The sequence below is a fragment of the Prunus persica genome, chromosome G1 (genome assembly GCF_000346465.2).
Source record: "Prunus persica cultivar Lovell chromosome G1, Prunus_persica_NCBIv2, whole genome shotgun sequence".
Taxonomy (NCBI): domain Eukaryota; kingdom Viridiplantae; phylum Streptophyta; class Magnoliopsida; order Rosales; family Rosaceae; genus Prunus; species Prunus persica.
In genome coordinates, this window is record NC_034009.1 from 6842892 (window position 1) to 6859757 (window position 16866).

Genomic DNA, 16866 nt, shown 5'->3' on the forward strand with positions numbered 1-16866 from the left:
TAATTTTCTGTCACGCTGCAATTTGTGTGACTAAAAATAACTGTGCGCGATGAAATTCTCTTCGTCGCGCAAATCGTAAACTGTAGTAGTGAATGCAAGTGTGGCGTATTGTCTCGGTTTACTACAAAATGGTGAACAGTTCAAGGCTGTAAATTCCATTGATTCATTAAGTAGATCCGATACGTCTACACTAAAGAAAGTTCAAGTCCAAAAGACACTTATCCTGATGTGTATTTTTTCTAATTTCTTCTCTAGTTTTTGACTCTGCATGTATTATTTTAAAAACAAATTTGCATTTCAAATGTGGGGTATTGTTGGAAGTTTAAAAGCAAATGTCCCACATTGGAGAAAACAAAAGGTTCCACATGCTTTATAAGCATGAAACCTTAACACCAATTAAATAAGATTGGTGGGCTGATGGGCTTGGTAGTGAAGGCTATCGTGGTTGTCTTGCTTGATTAATAATAATATTTAAATAATCAAGACTTGGCGTGTATTAGGCAGGTATCAATCTGATCCAGGCATTGCACATTGGAAGGCTGCAAAGAAAGTGTTGAGATATATGCAAAGAACAAAAGGACATATGTTAGTTTAAAGGTATCCATTAAACACAGTCTAAAAAAGATATATCGATCATTGGATTCATTTCAATTGAGTGATTTAATCCGGTATAAATATTAGAAAGGGCGGAAACACCATCTTCGCAAACATGAATAGATATATATCCTTATTTTACAATTTTTCCCAAAAAGGATTTATCTTTATCCCCAGCCTCGGAGGAAGGATTTTTCCTTGATGAAAAGTTTTCTATTTTTAGAGTTAAAATATAGCTTGGAGTTGGTTGGTTACACAGATTTAGATTTTGCAGGATGCAAAGATACTTCCCAGTCGACTTCCAGTTTTGTGTTCATGATGGGAGGAGGTGCAGTTGCTTGGAAGAGTGTAAAACAACCATCTATAGCTACATCTACTATGTTTGTTGAGTACTTGGCATGTTATGAAGCTACTTCACATGCCATGTGGTTGAAGAATTTCATACATGACCTAAAAGTAGTTGATTCTATAGAGAAGCCTATTCAGCTGTTTTGTGACAATGAAGGAGCAGTGTTCTTTTGCAAGAACAATAAAAGGTCTGCTGGATTCAAGCATATGAAAGTGAAGTATTTGCCAGTAAGAGAAAAGGTTCGAGAGGGCTTAACCACTGTTGATTATATCAACACTACAGAAATGATAGCAGATCCCTTAAATAAAGCAATTCCAAACAATGCTTTTCATAAGCATGTGACCAATATGGGGTTACTGTCTAGTTTCGAAGATTCTTTGGTCTAGTGGGAGTTGATGACTTGTTCTCATTTCAGCTACTTTGTTTAAGTTTTGTTTGTTATTTGAGCTAGTGTTTTGTCCTATCATCTAGTTAAATTATTCTGGACATTTTGGATTCTTGAATGAATATTGATTCAATATTCATTGATTTTGCAATATGATTATAGTTTACAGTTCAAGTTGTAAAAACTATTTAAGCTACAGGTAAGATCATGTATATAAATATATTGATCATAAAGAGGACCATTCGTGTGGTGAATAAATAACTTCAAAGATTAGATCATTCATCACGTGATGTTGGACATAGCTTGTTGGTACTCTATGTGTATGTTACTGCTTGCTGTGATTATAGGTGGATGATACCATGTAATGGTTATCATGTCTGTAGTCCTTTAAGTTGGTAATATTTGACAATGAGTTTGATATAGATATTGTTATCAAGCTGTCTTTCCAAACTGTGCACATAAGGTTTTGATCCTTGATCTTTAAAGAAGAGTCTTAAATGGATGTTTCACTCAAGTGGGAGAATGTAAGAACTCTATTTGAGTTCACATCCATTTAGGAATCCAATTTGATCAGGGATACAAGGGAGAGATAAGCTGGGTATACACGGATAAGTTTGATAGAGTTGAAGCTCTATCTCTCTTGTGGAATATCTATTATATTAGGCTATGGATCGTTCTATTCTGGGGATTATGAGGGATGCTAATCAATACAAATTAAACTTATTAAACTGAAAACTAAGTTAAGGGAACAATGATTGGGGGGGATTTGGACGATTTAGACTAAAGTAATACTGACAGCAGCAAACAACTAAGTTGTGAATGAAATATGGATGAAGGGATAGCTAGAGGATTCTTCTCCTCACATGGAACATATGCACACAAATTGATCTCCAGTTACTCTTTCTATAAAGTATGAATGACAAAGCCCCAAATTAATTGTGAATGCACTAATTAACTCTCAGATCTTCCTAAGTTCATTGAATTGGACTCAGCGACACAATCAAATTATCCTTATCAAGTTCCCTATAAGAACAGCATGATAGAGATACAAATCAAAGATCATTAAGTTCTATGAAAATCATAAGCCTTGACAAGGCATTTGTAACTATGAAAAGCACGATACTTCTGCCAGGAATTTACTTAACGCAATCATGACTAGTGACTTTTACTACTTGTGAATATAAGTTCATAACGATTTGGCGAAATTCTCTTATATTCTAGCATCAAATCCCTGCATATAAACTAAGTATGCATCCTTAATAAACATACAAGAATAAGTCCTCAATAAAACATAAAAGTAAATCACATTCATACTTTATGAAACCATAACTGGAAGTAATCAATTCATATAAAACATATGTCCATGGCTTCGAATTCACCTCTAACTAAGAAGAGATTCAGTCGCACATGTTCATAATAATTGAAAAGCAATCTAGAATAAATATTTAAACTAATCAAGGGAAGAACTCTGAAAACCCCAATGGATGCAGCAGGTTTCGGCTCCAAGTTCTTCTTCTCTCTTTCTCCTTTCTTGCTACGGCACCAAAAGAACTCCTTTCTCCTGCGGCAACCCCTTCTTTATATATGTGGTAGATCTAGGGTAAAAAGGCCCAGCAGAAAACCTAGAAATTAGGGTTTTGTTTGGCCACCTTTTTAGGAAAGAGGTGCAGCCCCAATGCTTTCTTCTAGAACCATGTTTTTAGGTTTCCTAATCTGAAATTAATCTCCCATTTTTCTTGCTGGAATTTAGGTAGAATAGGATTAGGATAAGGTAAAATAAAATAAAATCAGTTAGGGTTGTTTCCTCCCAGAAGCTGATTCTTGAATTAATTTCCCCATCTTTTTAGCACATTCCTAGCCTCTTTGAACTTCAAAAACGTCCATCCACCTTGCCCCATGCATATGCTATCCATTCCAAGTCCAAAACTGCTCTAAAATGCTCCAAAATGCCCTTTCTTGCCAATCTTGCCATCTGGACCTACAATAGTACGAAAATTGTAACAACCCGGTCCTTAAATAATATTTAATCATGAATTAATTGGGGAGAAAGATAATTTTGCCCTAGAATAATTTAGTAAGGAAAAAAGTTGACTTTTGATCGGGAAGGAGTTTGGAAATTTCTCCTTGCACCCTTGTGTAGAGCGCGACGGAACTAGTCTGTAGACACGTAGTAGACTCGAATCGGGGTCATAACGCAAAAATTACGGTCAAAGTACGTAGAGGGGCAAAACAGTAATTTACAAAGTCAGGATTTTAAAACCCCATTCTCTCCCTCTTCTCCTTCAGTCTCTCTTCTCTCTCCCCGTAGCCTTTCTCCATGCGTCCTCCCTAGCCAAACCTCCATCACCACCCAGCCACCACCAACCGACAACCCAACCCACCGGGCTTGTTCTGCCGCCACCCCAGCACCTTCCCCGACCGAGCTCCGAAGCCAGTCGCAACGAAACAGCCGGAAAATTCAAACGGAGTCGCCAATTTTGACAAAACTTCCAAGTTTTTGATCTCCGTCTCCTGCCACCAAATCGGACGATCAAGGTATGGATTCTTACCTTTTTTTCACGACTTAGCTGATGGTTGGGTATGAGTGGAACGATTTCTAGTCTAGGTAGATCAAATCACGATCCAAAGTTTGGCCAGTTTGAGAATGAAATTCCGGCCACTTCCGGCTAGTTTTTGGGGTTAGTTCAAGAACAATAGTGGCTTCAAATCATGTTCTAAACCTAGGGTAGGAAGTTGGGCTTAGGATTTTGAAGTTTTCCGATCGCCAAAATTTATCAAGCCACCCATGCGCAGGGTAGATAACACATTCTGTTCTAGTGTGATCCTGGTGTTATCACAAGCGCGTAGGAATTCGCGGATCTTAATTTGGACAACGTTCGAACCCCGAACGGATATCGGATATTGTGTGATTTTCGAGTTTAATACAGTTGGCCGTTGGATCATAATCATCTTCAGATATGTTGTTTTAGACATTTTCAGCATCGTGTATGATTCGACGGATTGTGAATTGGAGTCTTGGATACTCCGAAATCGTGAACCTAGGGTTAGGTTTACAATAATTATCCAATGGTACGATCGTGGTCAATCTAATCGTCTGATCGAGGTCAAACTATCCGGACTTATGTCCTAGGTATTTTAAAACCCCTAGGCGCTTTCGGATCAAAATTGTAAGGTCGTGGGCCCACGAGGTCCCGGGTTGACTTTTTGGGACTTCAGCGCTTTTGAGTCCCGAGGTACTTCTCAACCATCCCAAATATAAGGAAAGCTTTTGTGGGTATAGGAAATGTTTGTAAATTAGTGCACGCACTTCTAGGAGCCAGGAGTCAGAGTTTTATTTAAATGCTTTTACCGAGCAGTTTTATTAATTAGATATTTATGATGTTTAATCAAGCACACGGGCACGGACCGACCAGCAGGAAGGACCTTTAAGAGGTTCAGCTAGCTCGGATCAGGGGTGAGTGGACCTTTGCTTTCAAAATGATTTTATGCAATTAGTGATCTACGGAAGTATGCTTTAGATTGAGGGTTTTCTAGCATGTATTGAGGTTGAGTATTTTATTTACTTGCTGCCGAGAGGAGAGTACCTGAGTATAGTAAAGGTAAGAACTTTAAAATCGGTTAGGAGGATGGCAGTGTTTTAAGGTGAGAGGAGATAGTGTTATTTATTTTTAAGTAGAGTCTTTAGTTAAGTCAGCATGCTTGGCTTTTACCCCACGAGACTTAGGGATATCCGAACTGTGGGAGCGAGAAATGCAACTCAGGTGGGCTTAGTGTCCTTTGAATCTTGCGAGGAGGGCGGATTAGGCTACCCTGAGTCCTGCAAGGGTGTGTCACCACGGTGACACGAGGTATAAATAGTAAGTTAGGGTTTTGGCGAGAATAAATAAGTATGCCTTAATGATAGGTTGAGTTTTACCTTAATATCTTCCAGCAAAAGTATTGTTTGGTGTTAATGTATAAATATGAATGCATGAGTTCAGTATGAGTATATTTGAGGATATTGATTCTGTTTTCAGAAATTTTTTTACAAGTGAGGTTAGCATGTTCTTATACTATTTTCTAAACCTTGTTTTTGGTCCACTCACGATTTTCAATGTTTTGCACCCCCAGGCAGTAGGCGTGCACAGTGACCCACCACAGGGCCGTTTTCCACTTTCCGGGTTTCCCTTAGTTTGATGTAGGCTCTATGTTTTTTAGCTGACTTCTTTTGTATTTTCTTAGTGTTGCTCTGATAACCTACCCTAGAACTTAGTTTTAAACTGTTGGACTGTATATATGTACTTACGCAGGCAGTTGGATTGTATATATATGCTTATTTTGACAGGTAAAAATTTGGGAATTGTTCAGATTACAGGGGAGGCTCCGCCAAATTTTTGGTAGAAGTCAAGCTTGTTTTTAAACTGAAATTTTGTTAAAAGGGTAATTAGGTCATTTGTGCTCAGCACCTGCCAGGTGTCGAACACGCACAGGGTTCGACTCGGATTCCAAAGTGGAATTTAGGTCGGGTCCTGTCAAAAATAAGCTAAATCACTCTAATAAATGGGAATTAACTAAGTAAATGCAAAGAAATAAGATTGCAAAGTAGCATAAATATGCTCCTATCACTTGCTCTAATGGTTTCTCAAGGTTAGTACTTATAGATTACATGTGAAATAGAACTTACAGGATGGTCTTCATTTTGTGCAATAGAGATACTTGATTCTCTATTTATATGAAAAATAGATCTGGAGGCAGACGAGTAGGTGCTGCTGAGTGTGCTCTATTTATATTTTTGGTTGTTGAAATAATAAGTGAATGAGGCAATGACAGGGCTGAGAGATACTGATGCAGGAGCATAGGGGTGGATCAAGATAGATATTTAGCATTTAATTAGTTATTTCATGATATATTGTTATTTTCTTATTTAGGTAGTTTTAGGATATCTTTTATTATTTATGTGTGATTTTATAATTAATTAGTTTACTTTTGGACCAAGTAGCCTTGGTGCCCAAGTCTTGTAAAGCCTATAAATAAGGCTAATATAATAGTTGTAGGGGAGAGATATGTTGATGATTAGTAAAATAGTTTATTTGTGGCATGGATTTGCTACGATATATGTGAGTTTGTACTAGCCCTAGATTTCGGTGCTCGTGTATGTGGTTGGTGACTTGTGTCCGGATCCCGATCCCCATCAATTGGTATCAGAGCTATAGCTCAAGATCTGCTTTATCGGAAAGGTTTTTGGATGGAGGGTCGTGTTAACAACTACAACGACAATGACATGGAGGAAATTAGGAGGATGCTACGGCAACTTACGGAACGCATTGCTCGCATTGAAGCTCGAACCCAGATGGGTAAGAGTTCTGACGGGGAAGGATGTGTGAACCCTTATCTAAACCGAGTAGCTCGCATCGATACTCTAAGCCGTGGGAGTCTCGACAGGGAGTACAAGGGAGATAGCCCTTTTCATTATTGCGCTCCGCTGTGTGAGTCAAGAAGAGGGGCACGGTTATTCTCATTGTGTCTTTGAAGGTTAAATGAATTTGGTAATTTTGATGCATCTTTTTCTTCATTAAAGTTATTAAATTTAGATTTACCTCCAATATTTGATCCTTGCAACTGCGAAAATTGCAATAAAAATTGTTTGGGTGTTCAAAGCAATTTGTTGATCAGGACAGTGAAGAGATGAGAATTGAGAAAACTTTTGAAGATATTATTGATTTTATGGGCATTAATATTTTCACTTGGAAGGTTGCCACAAATCTGGTTGATTTTGTCAATCGGTTGAAGATTCTAGAGAGAAACATTTGCATTGTTAGAAGGAGTAAGAAGATGCCAAGAATAACGAAATATTACAAATATCTTTTTATTTGGAAAGGAAGGTTTCAATTGGATGCTAAAAGATCTAGAATTAACATGAAGCAATTGAAGATTCTACTCGGACTTTCCTCAATCAAAGGCTTGAAGAGGACGAATTCTTTCCAATCAGGAGAGTCTGATGCAGGAGCATAGGGGTGGATCAAGATAGATATTTACCATTTAATTAGTTATTTCATGATATATTATTATTTTCTTATTTAGGTAGTTTTAGGATATCTTTTATTATTTATGTGTGATTTTATAATTAATTAGTTTACTTTTGGACCATTGGTGTCCAAGTCTTGTAAAGCCTATAAATAAGGCTAATGTAATAGTTGTAGGGGGATATATATATGTTGATGATTAATAAAATAGTTTATTTGTGGCATGGATTTGCTACGATATATGTGAGTTTGCACTTGTCCTAGATTTCGGTACTCGTGTATGTGGTTGGTGACCTGTGTCCGGATCCTGATCCCCATCAGATACTTGGTTCTCAAACGAACAATGAGTGAGAATTTATTGTTGACGAAATCTGTTTCGTGGTATTTGGGACGATATGAAAGCAGATAAGGAATGATGGTATCGCATGGTCCACGCCCCAGTACCAGCACAATTCCACTATCATTACAAAGGTGAAAAAGCTTGGCTCTTTAACATTGAGGAGGAGTTCTTCTTTACAACCAATGTGGTTTTGAGGAAAAGGTCCTCCTCAATTTTACAGAGTCAAAGTGTTTACACAAGTTCATTGAGACTACTGAGACTATTGACATGCAAATCAACGCCCTTTTTCACTGCCCATTCATGAGAACACCTCTAATTATTAATAGATACATGAACCTCACATTCGAGTTTAATGAAAATCATATTTTATTGAAAAAAGATGATCAAATTTATTCTAATTGATCTCCAAGCTTTCCACATATATACTTGATATATTACTTGGTGACAATGTCCACCAAGCTATTGAAAGCGTGGGTGGAGCTACCATTAGATTCAACCGCTTGTTGGGCAAGATTTTTAAGGGCCACGATTTTGTCTCTCATTTCCTTTCCTTCTTTATGCTTCAAAACAAGTTCCAAGGCCTTAACCATTCCAATTTTTGTAATGACCCCTCCCTCAAACTTAGTTCCAATTCCCCAAACAGCCACTGCGCTCCTCATGTTGAGCATGTTATCCGCAAAAAATGGCCTGCAAATCATAGGCACACCAGCAGCAATACTCTCCAAAACCGAATGCCACCCAGCATGTGTCAGAAAAACCCCAACTGAGGCATGTCTCAAGACTTGCATCTGGGGAGCATATGAAACTATTTTCCCATTTAGGTTTCCTTTGTTGTACCCTTTGGTCAAGAAATCCTCTATGTTGCCCCTAAATGACCAAATAAATGGAAACCCCGTTTCAGTCAGTGCTTGAGCTAAGGCTTCTAGCTCATGAGGTGGTGGGGTTAACGCGGTTCCAAAGGCAATATATATCACAGATGCAGGCTTGTTCTTGTCCAACCACTCCAAGCAACCACTGTCGTCTTTAGGCAATTGTGGTGATTGTGATATTAAACTCTTGGGGCCATAATTGAGTAACCTTTTGAATCTTGACTTGAGCACATTATCAATTTCAGGGGCTAAATCATCAAAAGAGTTGATGACAACAGCGGCTGCTTTAGGCAGCTTTTGTCCCATTTTGTGTAACATGGTTGCTACGGGTGAATCTAAGTCTCCAGTTACTACTCCTTCAGGTAGGTCAGGTATCTGATATCTTGAGAATCCAGGAAGGAAGTCAAGCGCCTGTTTTCCACCCCCTGAAAAAAAAAAATTAATGATACTATATATCAATAAGAATAATGAATATTGATGGACACGGACTATATGTACAAGACAGTTTGGGATATTAAAAAGGATTGGCTCGTGGGGTTGAATTTTGGAAGCTTGTATTCAATTCATGAGGTTGGCTTCGTTCATGGCCGAAATATGAAATACACATAGAGATGAACTTTTTTATCATATTGATGAACAATCGATTGGAAAGAGGCAAATAATTCGAATAAGTTGTCTACTACTATTTGTGTATACATATGAAGGTTTTAAAATGGCGACTTGTTGAGGCGAAGAGTAAGCCTTGAGGCGTCAGGTTTAAGCTTTTTTTGCCCGACTTTGTGGGGTTTCTTTGGCCATTTTTTGGCCGGAAAGGCAAATGCAAATTTTTTTGGATCCACCACTGACTATATATGTGCAAAACGCTAGTTAATCAAATATAAATTTCACAACATGCAATTACTAAAACGGGCATGCATCTATATACTCCTTAGTTATCCACTTATTGATATAGATTACCAGTACTGGATATGGTTCCAACCCTTTGCCGTATGAAGTCTGTTTCTACATGAACAAGAATTGAGTGTGGTCCGCCTATCCAAACCGGCACCCAAGGCACTTTGATCTCCTCTGCCATATCTCCAGCGAACCAAAAAAAGGCATCAGTCAGCAAACACCTGACCGTCAACCCCGTAGAAGCCTCAGCATCCTTCAAAGCCCTCATAAAATTACCGGGGGCTGCCTTAAGAAACGGCCCAATAGCTTCCTCAGGGTTGACGGAGGGCACGAAGCCCTCTGGCAACCCATCAGCTACATTGTGAGCCTTCACGTTGTGGAAGCTGGACGAGGGTTCGGAGAAGAGTGAGGTGTTGGCTTTAGAAGTGGTGAAGAAGGAGAAGAGCACGTGTGGAGCTGCTGGAGCTAGTTTAAGAACAAGGTCGAGAAGACTGCCTGGGTGGCTCGTAAAGGGGAAAGCCAAAACGGCAACATGGTGAGTTTGGTGTTTGGGGTTTCCTGCCATAGTTGTTAGATGGTCTTGATTTTGTGCCAGCTCTAGCTGTAGAGATTGTGCTCTGGTATGCTCTATTTATATAGGAGGAAAAGGGCAGCTGGCTAGGTCGTAAAAGAAAAGCAGATGGAGATACTTTGTTATCTAGCCAATTTCCAAATCTAACATTTGATTTTTTTTTTGGTTCCTCAATTAACTCAAAGTACACATGATTTTGATAGGGGGTTTACACAAATACTTATTGGGTGTATGTAAGTTTCAAACATTTACCCACATTGGTGGAACTAAAAAAGCTCAACCAACTTAAGGAGAGTGTATTCAATTGAGATTTTAATGGATTGTTTTTAAGCTTAAAAGTACAACGGTATTCAATTAGGATTTTTAAGTAATCAACAAAAGTCTAGTGGTATTCAATTAGGATTTTTAAATAATCAATACAAGTCCGGTGTTATTCAGTTAGGACTTTTAAAAGATAAAAAAAAAAGTATCGTGGTATTCAAAAACTTATTGATTTTAATGTATTTTATTGAATGGTGTATTGTGTGAGACTTTTGAGTGTGTGATATAAATATCAATAAACATAACAAATCCCACCCTCCTATGCCTGATTCTCATATATGCTCTCATACTTTTTTTGTTCCAACTATTTTTTCATGATTTCTACTGTATCAAATAAAACCTTTCATAAGAGAGACGATAAAGACACATTAACAAGAGAGAAGATATTGCCTCTTATGGAGGTAATGGGCATTTTTCAATGGCTCTTCTTTCCTTGTAGACAAGCTTCTTTGGAGCAAAATAATCTTTTCGGTACTTTTTTTAGAATCTCCTACTCTTTGGGGATGAAAATATCAAAAGCATAGATGTTAAGAAGTCATTAGATAACATTAATTTTTCAAAATCTGAACTCATGAACTATTTCAAAATCTAAACCGATGAAACAAATAGTTGTCAAAGTGATTGTTCAACAACAACTAGTGTAAATGCATAACTACTTGGGTGACACTCTAGCCCACTTCACATATTCATGATGATTTTCTATCTACATTCTTGATTCAGCTCTGACTTGCTCTCATGCCACAATCATGATATGTCCTTGTACATAGTGTAATGGTATATGCCTTCAAGTTATGTATTTATTTGAATGATGCTGGGTGATAGAGTTCAAGCTTGTATAGAAATAATATAAGTAAAATCCTGTAATTGTAATATATTAAAATCATAAGTAAAATCCTAAGTGAATTAAAATCATAAGTAAAATCATGTATTTGCAATCTATTAAAATCATATAATTACAAATCCGGCTGAAATCCATTACATTAAAATCATGTAATTAAAATATATTAAAATCTCAATTGAATACACTAAATATACATATGGCTACATTCGAGTTTATAGCTTATTAACTTCAGGCATATCCGAATCCCAACCAGCATGTGTCACACAAACCTTAATTGAGGTTTGTCCTATGACTTGCCCTTCGGGAGCAGAAAAACTTGTATGCAACGGGGATATTTATGTCACACCCCGGATCAGCTCCGCCGTAGCATGATATTGTCCGCTTTGGGCCCCCCATGTCTTCACAGTTTTGTTTCTGGGAACTTACGAGCACTTCCCAATAGGTCACCCATCTTGGGATTGCTCTAGCCCAAACTCGCTTAACTTCAAAGTTCTCATGACTCCGAAGCCAATGAGTTCCCAAATGGCCTCGTGCTAGATGGAGGTGGGCATGCATATATAAGGCACATCACCCTCTCTCCGTTGGTCGATGTGGGATGTTACAGTCCACCTCCCCTTATGTGCTCGACATCCTCGTCGGCACACTCGCACCATATGGCAGAGTGGCTCTAATACCATTATGTCACACTCCGGATCGGCTCCGCTGTAGCACGATATTGTTCACTTTGGGCCCCCCCATGCTCTCACGGTTTTGTTTTTGGGAACTCATGAGCACTTCCTTGTGGGTCACCCATTCTGGAATTGCTTTAGCCCAAACTCGCTTAACTTCGGAGTTCCCATGACTCCGAAGCCAGTGAGCTCCCAAAAGGCCTGTGCTAGATGGAGATGGGCATGCGTATATAAGGCACATCACCCTCTCTCCATTGGTCGATGTGAGATGTTAGAGATAGCATTGTTGTGCAATCCTCGACCAATTACAGACAGCCATATAAAAGTGTTATCACGTGTGGCATACTATGATTGGCCAGGAATAACAAAATAGTGTTATTTCAATTTTATATAAGTGTTTCTCCTCAAAGAGGCCAGAAAATTACTCTTCCATTAGGCTACTTTTGTCGTATCCTCTCGGCAATACATTCTCTATTGTTCCTCAATGATGACCAAATAAATGGGACACTCCCGTTCTTAATTTTGTTATAAAGATAATTCTAGTTTTTATACATTATAATTTTACTATAGTTTTAAAATGATGTTCTTTTTAGATGAGACATTAACAAAAATACTTTTTAGATGAATTCATTTATCGACATAAATTAAACACTTAGCTGTTACCTTTGTTCAGGCACGCGCGTATCACATCTATTGACGTTTTAGTGGCTTATTTGCTATCCCCATTATAGGTAAATTTTTTGCATGAGGAGGGAAAGGTCTAGGAAAACACATGAGGTGGTGATGTTTTAATTTTTTTTAATTTTAATTATTATTATTATTATTATTTGCTTTTGAGATAGTTGCTATTTCAACTTACTAAATAGGTTTAATTGGCATTTAAATTTGGTCTAGCCTAGTGCAAAATGACTTTAACTTGCACACCATTAATCTCAGGTTCAAACTCCATGATACTTTAGTTAAGTGTGTGTGAGGAACCCATTTCCCCTTTAATGACTATAATTTGTTTTTTGTTTTTTTAAAAGAAAAAAAAAACATAGCTATACAAGGTTAGTTTTGACATTTCGAATTTTTAAAAAATATTGATGTCCGTATAAAACTAACTCTCATCTACAAAAGGGTAATGTGTAAGGATTTTGAAACCTTTAAAAGGTGTTTGTGTAATTCTCACGAACATGAATGGGTTATTTGAAAACAGAAAAAACATTCTCAGAGGAATAGCCTACCGAACTTGTGTCTCCAAAATTAATGCTTGAATAACTTCCCAAGACAATGTGTCTCCAAAATTAATGCTTGAATAAATGCTAGTAACTCATGATCAGGCGGTTGTGTTTGCCGCACTTCCCAAGACAATGTGTGCCGCCCATTCAAGCTTATGCTTGTCCGCCATTCTAACCGACCAGTCATCTTTAAGGAATGATGGTGACGTGTTGTTGTTAAAACCAACTCTCATCTACAAAAAGGTAATGTGTAAGGATTTTGAAACCTTTAGAAGGTGTTTGTGTAATTCTCAGAACATGAATGGGTTATTTGAAAACAGAAAAAAAAACCACACATCACAGAAAGCAACAAACGAGTAATCAAGGATGCAGGCTTTGCCACCAAAATCAAAGATGACGTGCCCCTAAATAATCTCTAATTGTAACACGTCTACTAAATATATTTAAATTATTATTCTTTTTTATTGATATAAAATAAGATCTTGGATGGTCTTCATTTTGTGCTGTAGAGATACTTGATTCTCTATTTATATGAAAAATAGATCTGGAGGCAGACGAGTAGGTGCTGCTGAGTGTGCTCTATTTATATTTTTGGTGGTTGAAATAATAAGTGAAGCGGCAATGACAGGGCTGAGAGGTACTTGGTTGTCAAACGAACAACGAGTGAGAATTTATTGTTGATGAATCTGTTCTGCGGTATTTGGGACGATCTGAAAGCAGACAAGGAAATTAAGTATGATGGTATCGCATGGTCCACGCCCCAGTACCAGCACAATTCCATTATTACAAAGGTGAAAAAGCTTGGCTCCTTCAAGGAAGTTGAGGTTTCACTCAAAATTAATTGACAATGGGAGAAGTAGTCCAATTCCTTATAAACACAGAAGTTTCACCCCAAAATTAATTGACAATGGGGGAAGTAGTCAAATTCCTTATAAACTCAAACTTTTCTGCCAAATAGGATTACAAATTTTTTTTTAAAATATTTATTTATTTATTTATTTTGTATTTTATGATGTAGATCAATTATTATTATTTTTAAAATTATCTAGTTGTTCTTATTATACCCCTGAAGTATAAATCGTGGTAAAATTAATTTATTAGACAATAATTACGAGATATACAATAATTATGTGGATATATTAATTATTATTATTATTATATACTCTTGTAGATATATTTTTCTATGGTGTAGGTATATTGTTCGATTGCCTACTTGTTAGGTTATGTTTAGCTAAAGCTTTTAGCTTCCCCATGACAACTTTGTAATTGCACATGTAATTTATCAAGCTCTAGGTTAATTAGACTACGATAGTCTAGTTTCAGATGATTACTGTGGCTGAGATAAACAATGGCACGATGCAATCAAGATCTTCAAGATAAGCCGGGAGTATGAACAGTTATCTAATCGTACCTCGGTTTCAGCCGAGGTTCAGGACCAACGACAAGGTTAGAACCAAACTAAATAAGACAATATAAGTAAAATTTGGTCTGCGGCTACACCTACGTAAAACCCTAGGCTACCTACGTATCCCTTGTGAGGAATCAAACGACACGTAGTTCTTCCAACAAAAATTCCGGTTCCAATAACATACAATCCATTACAGCAATACAAAATAGTAAATTCTAGAATTATTCATTTCCCTTTTTCCTTAAATCACAACACACCAGACATTATTCTTTTAAGCATCAATCTTTCCTCGATATAGTAAAATAATCCTTTTTTCTTCTCCCTGTTCTTTTACCACACGCCGGAATTCTCCAATGCCACATGTGATAATTCGTAACAAATCACAAGGTCTCACACGCCGGAATATTCCACCGCTAAATGTGAGACCTCATAATCACATAATCTTCCCATACGCCGGAAATTCTAACGCCATGTGTGAGACTAAATAATTATACATTCTTCCCATACGCCGGAAATTCCAACGCCGCGTATGGGAAGTGTCTCATAAGCCGGAAATTCCAACGTCACGTGTGAGACCTAATAATCACATAATTTTCCCATACGCCAGAAATTCCAACACCACATATGGGAAGTGTCTCATACGCCGGAAATTCCAACGCTACGTGTGAGACTAAATAATTATACATTCTTCCCATACGCCGGAAATTCCAATGCACGTATAGGAAGTGTGTACTTTTACATAATGTAATCATATAACTTCCCACACTAAACCGTAATATTAAATTCCCGATTTTCCCCAAAAATCCATCCAAGACATAATCACAAATAACTTGACCTTTTATATAACTCACATAACGGTCAAGACTTGTCAATAAGGTCATTTTAATCCTCCTAGAAGGGTGAAACTACCTCGGAAGACTCACGGTCAACCAAGGGTCAAACTACCCAAACATGGTCAAACGGGCCCACGGGGCCCACACCCCTCAAATTCTAATCCGAAAGTTCCTATGGGTTCTACAAGGTTTAGGATACACATGCTGCAAATTTGGTCCAGATCGAACGGTTGGATCACCCCCGATCACACGATCGGACAGTTATTGCAAAACACAAACTTCAAGTTATTAAATCGGAACATCCGGGGCTTCGATCCACGATACGTGAATTCCTACACGATCATAGGAGTGCCTAGATCAACATATAGTAAATGGAGTCAATCCAAGGGTTTGGACATGTCGAACCTGAATAACGCCTAATATGTGATAACTGATTGACGATCAAACGATAACCAAATTGGAATCCGGAAGTACCTACGTGCTCGTGAGAACCAGGGGATCATTTTAGGACCTAATGCTGGTCCATTTCCAGGCCCACGCACCGGCAGCGCGTGGGTACCTTGAGAAATTCTGGCAGCCAGAAAAACTCCAAACCGCCAGCCAAGCTTCCTATCCTAGGTGTAAAATTCCATTTGGAGTCACTTTTGTTCTTGGACATACCCCGAAAAATGGCGGAAGTGGCCGGAATTTCAAATTGAAAACCGGCCAAACTTTGGATTGTGGTTTGATCTACCTAGGCTAGAAATCATTCCAATCCTACCCAACCATCAGCTAGAGCTCGAAGAGTAGATAAAAATTCATACCTTGTTTGCCAGAAATGGTGGCCAGAAACTGCCGGAGTGACGTGGCGAATTATAGAAAGAAAACCAGTCAGTTTTCTTCAATTTCTGGCAAAATACACGGCCGACGGGGTCCAGGATGCGGCGGGTTGAGGTGCTGGCGGTCCAATTGGTACCGGTCCCATGGCCGGTTGCTACCGGAGGCTGTGGTCACGATTTACAGTTGGGGGAGGGGGTGCTGCGCGAGGGAGAGAGGGAAATGAGGGTTTTCAGATTTTTTATTAAACCCTTTTCGTAAAAATTACGGTTATGTCACTGAAGGTATTTTGATCGTATCTTTTTCGTTACAACTCTGATTCGAGTCCACTACGTGTCTACAAACTCTTCTCGATATGCCCTACGCAACGGTCTCATTAGAATTCCCAAATTCCTTCCTAGTCAAAAAGTCAACTTTAACCCTAATAAAATCTTCACGGGGTATTTTTGTGTTTTCCTTGAATAAATTTATAATTAAAAATTAATTTAGGATCGGATTGTTACAATTGAGGGGGACTGTGGTGGGGTGGAAGAGGGTTTGCTCATTTTGATGGGTTTGAGCCTGGTGGTGCTGAGCTTGAGCTTGGTGATGCAGGGAAAAGTGCAGAGGTGGAAGCTGTTGAGTTAAGGTGGGTGGTTGTGGTGATAAATTTGGGTAAGTGGGGATGGGGATAAGGTGGCTGTTTTTTGGGTAGTGTCAATTGTTTTTTTTTCTTTAAATAGCTTATTTATCTAATAAATATTTAACAAGAATTT

General features: G+C 38.2%; 1 protein-coding gene across 1 annotated transcript; it reads right to left on the minus strand.

The window, feature by feature from the left end:
* On the minus strand, positions 7813 to 10018 carry LOC18791494 (flavonoid 3-O-glucosyltransferase). Its single transcript, XM_007224067.2, has 2 exons — positions 9497 to 10018; positions 7813 to 8964 (listed from the first exon to the last, which is right to left on the minus strand). The coding sequence occupies exons 1-2, from the start codon at positions 9996 to 9998 to the stop codon at positions 8105 to 8107; spliced, it is 1362 nt and encodes a 453-aa protein (XP_007224129.2). The 5' UTR covers positions 9999 to 10018; the 3' UTR covers positions 7813 to 8104.

What these genes read in the sequence shown, in the direction of transcription:
- LOC18791494 (XM_007224067.2), bottom strand. Translation starts at nt 9,998, where the DNA reads ATGGCAGGAAACCCCAAACACCAAACTCACCATGTTGCCGTTTTGGCT. An exon ending in TGGAACCATATCCAGTACTG is followed by an intron (nt 8,965 to 9,496) that starts GTAATCTATATC and finishes TTTTTTTTTCAG; the next exon opens with GGGGTGGAAAACAGGCGCTT.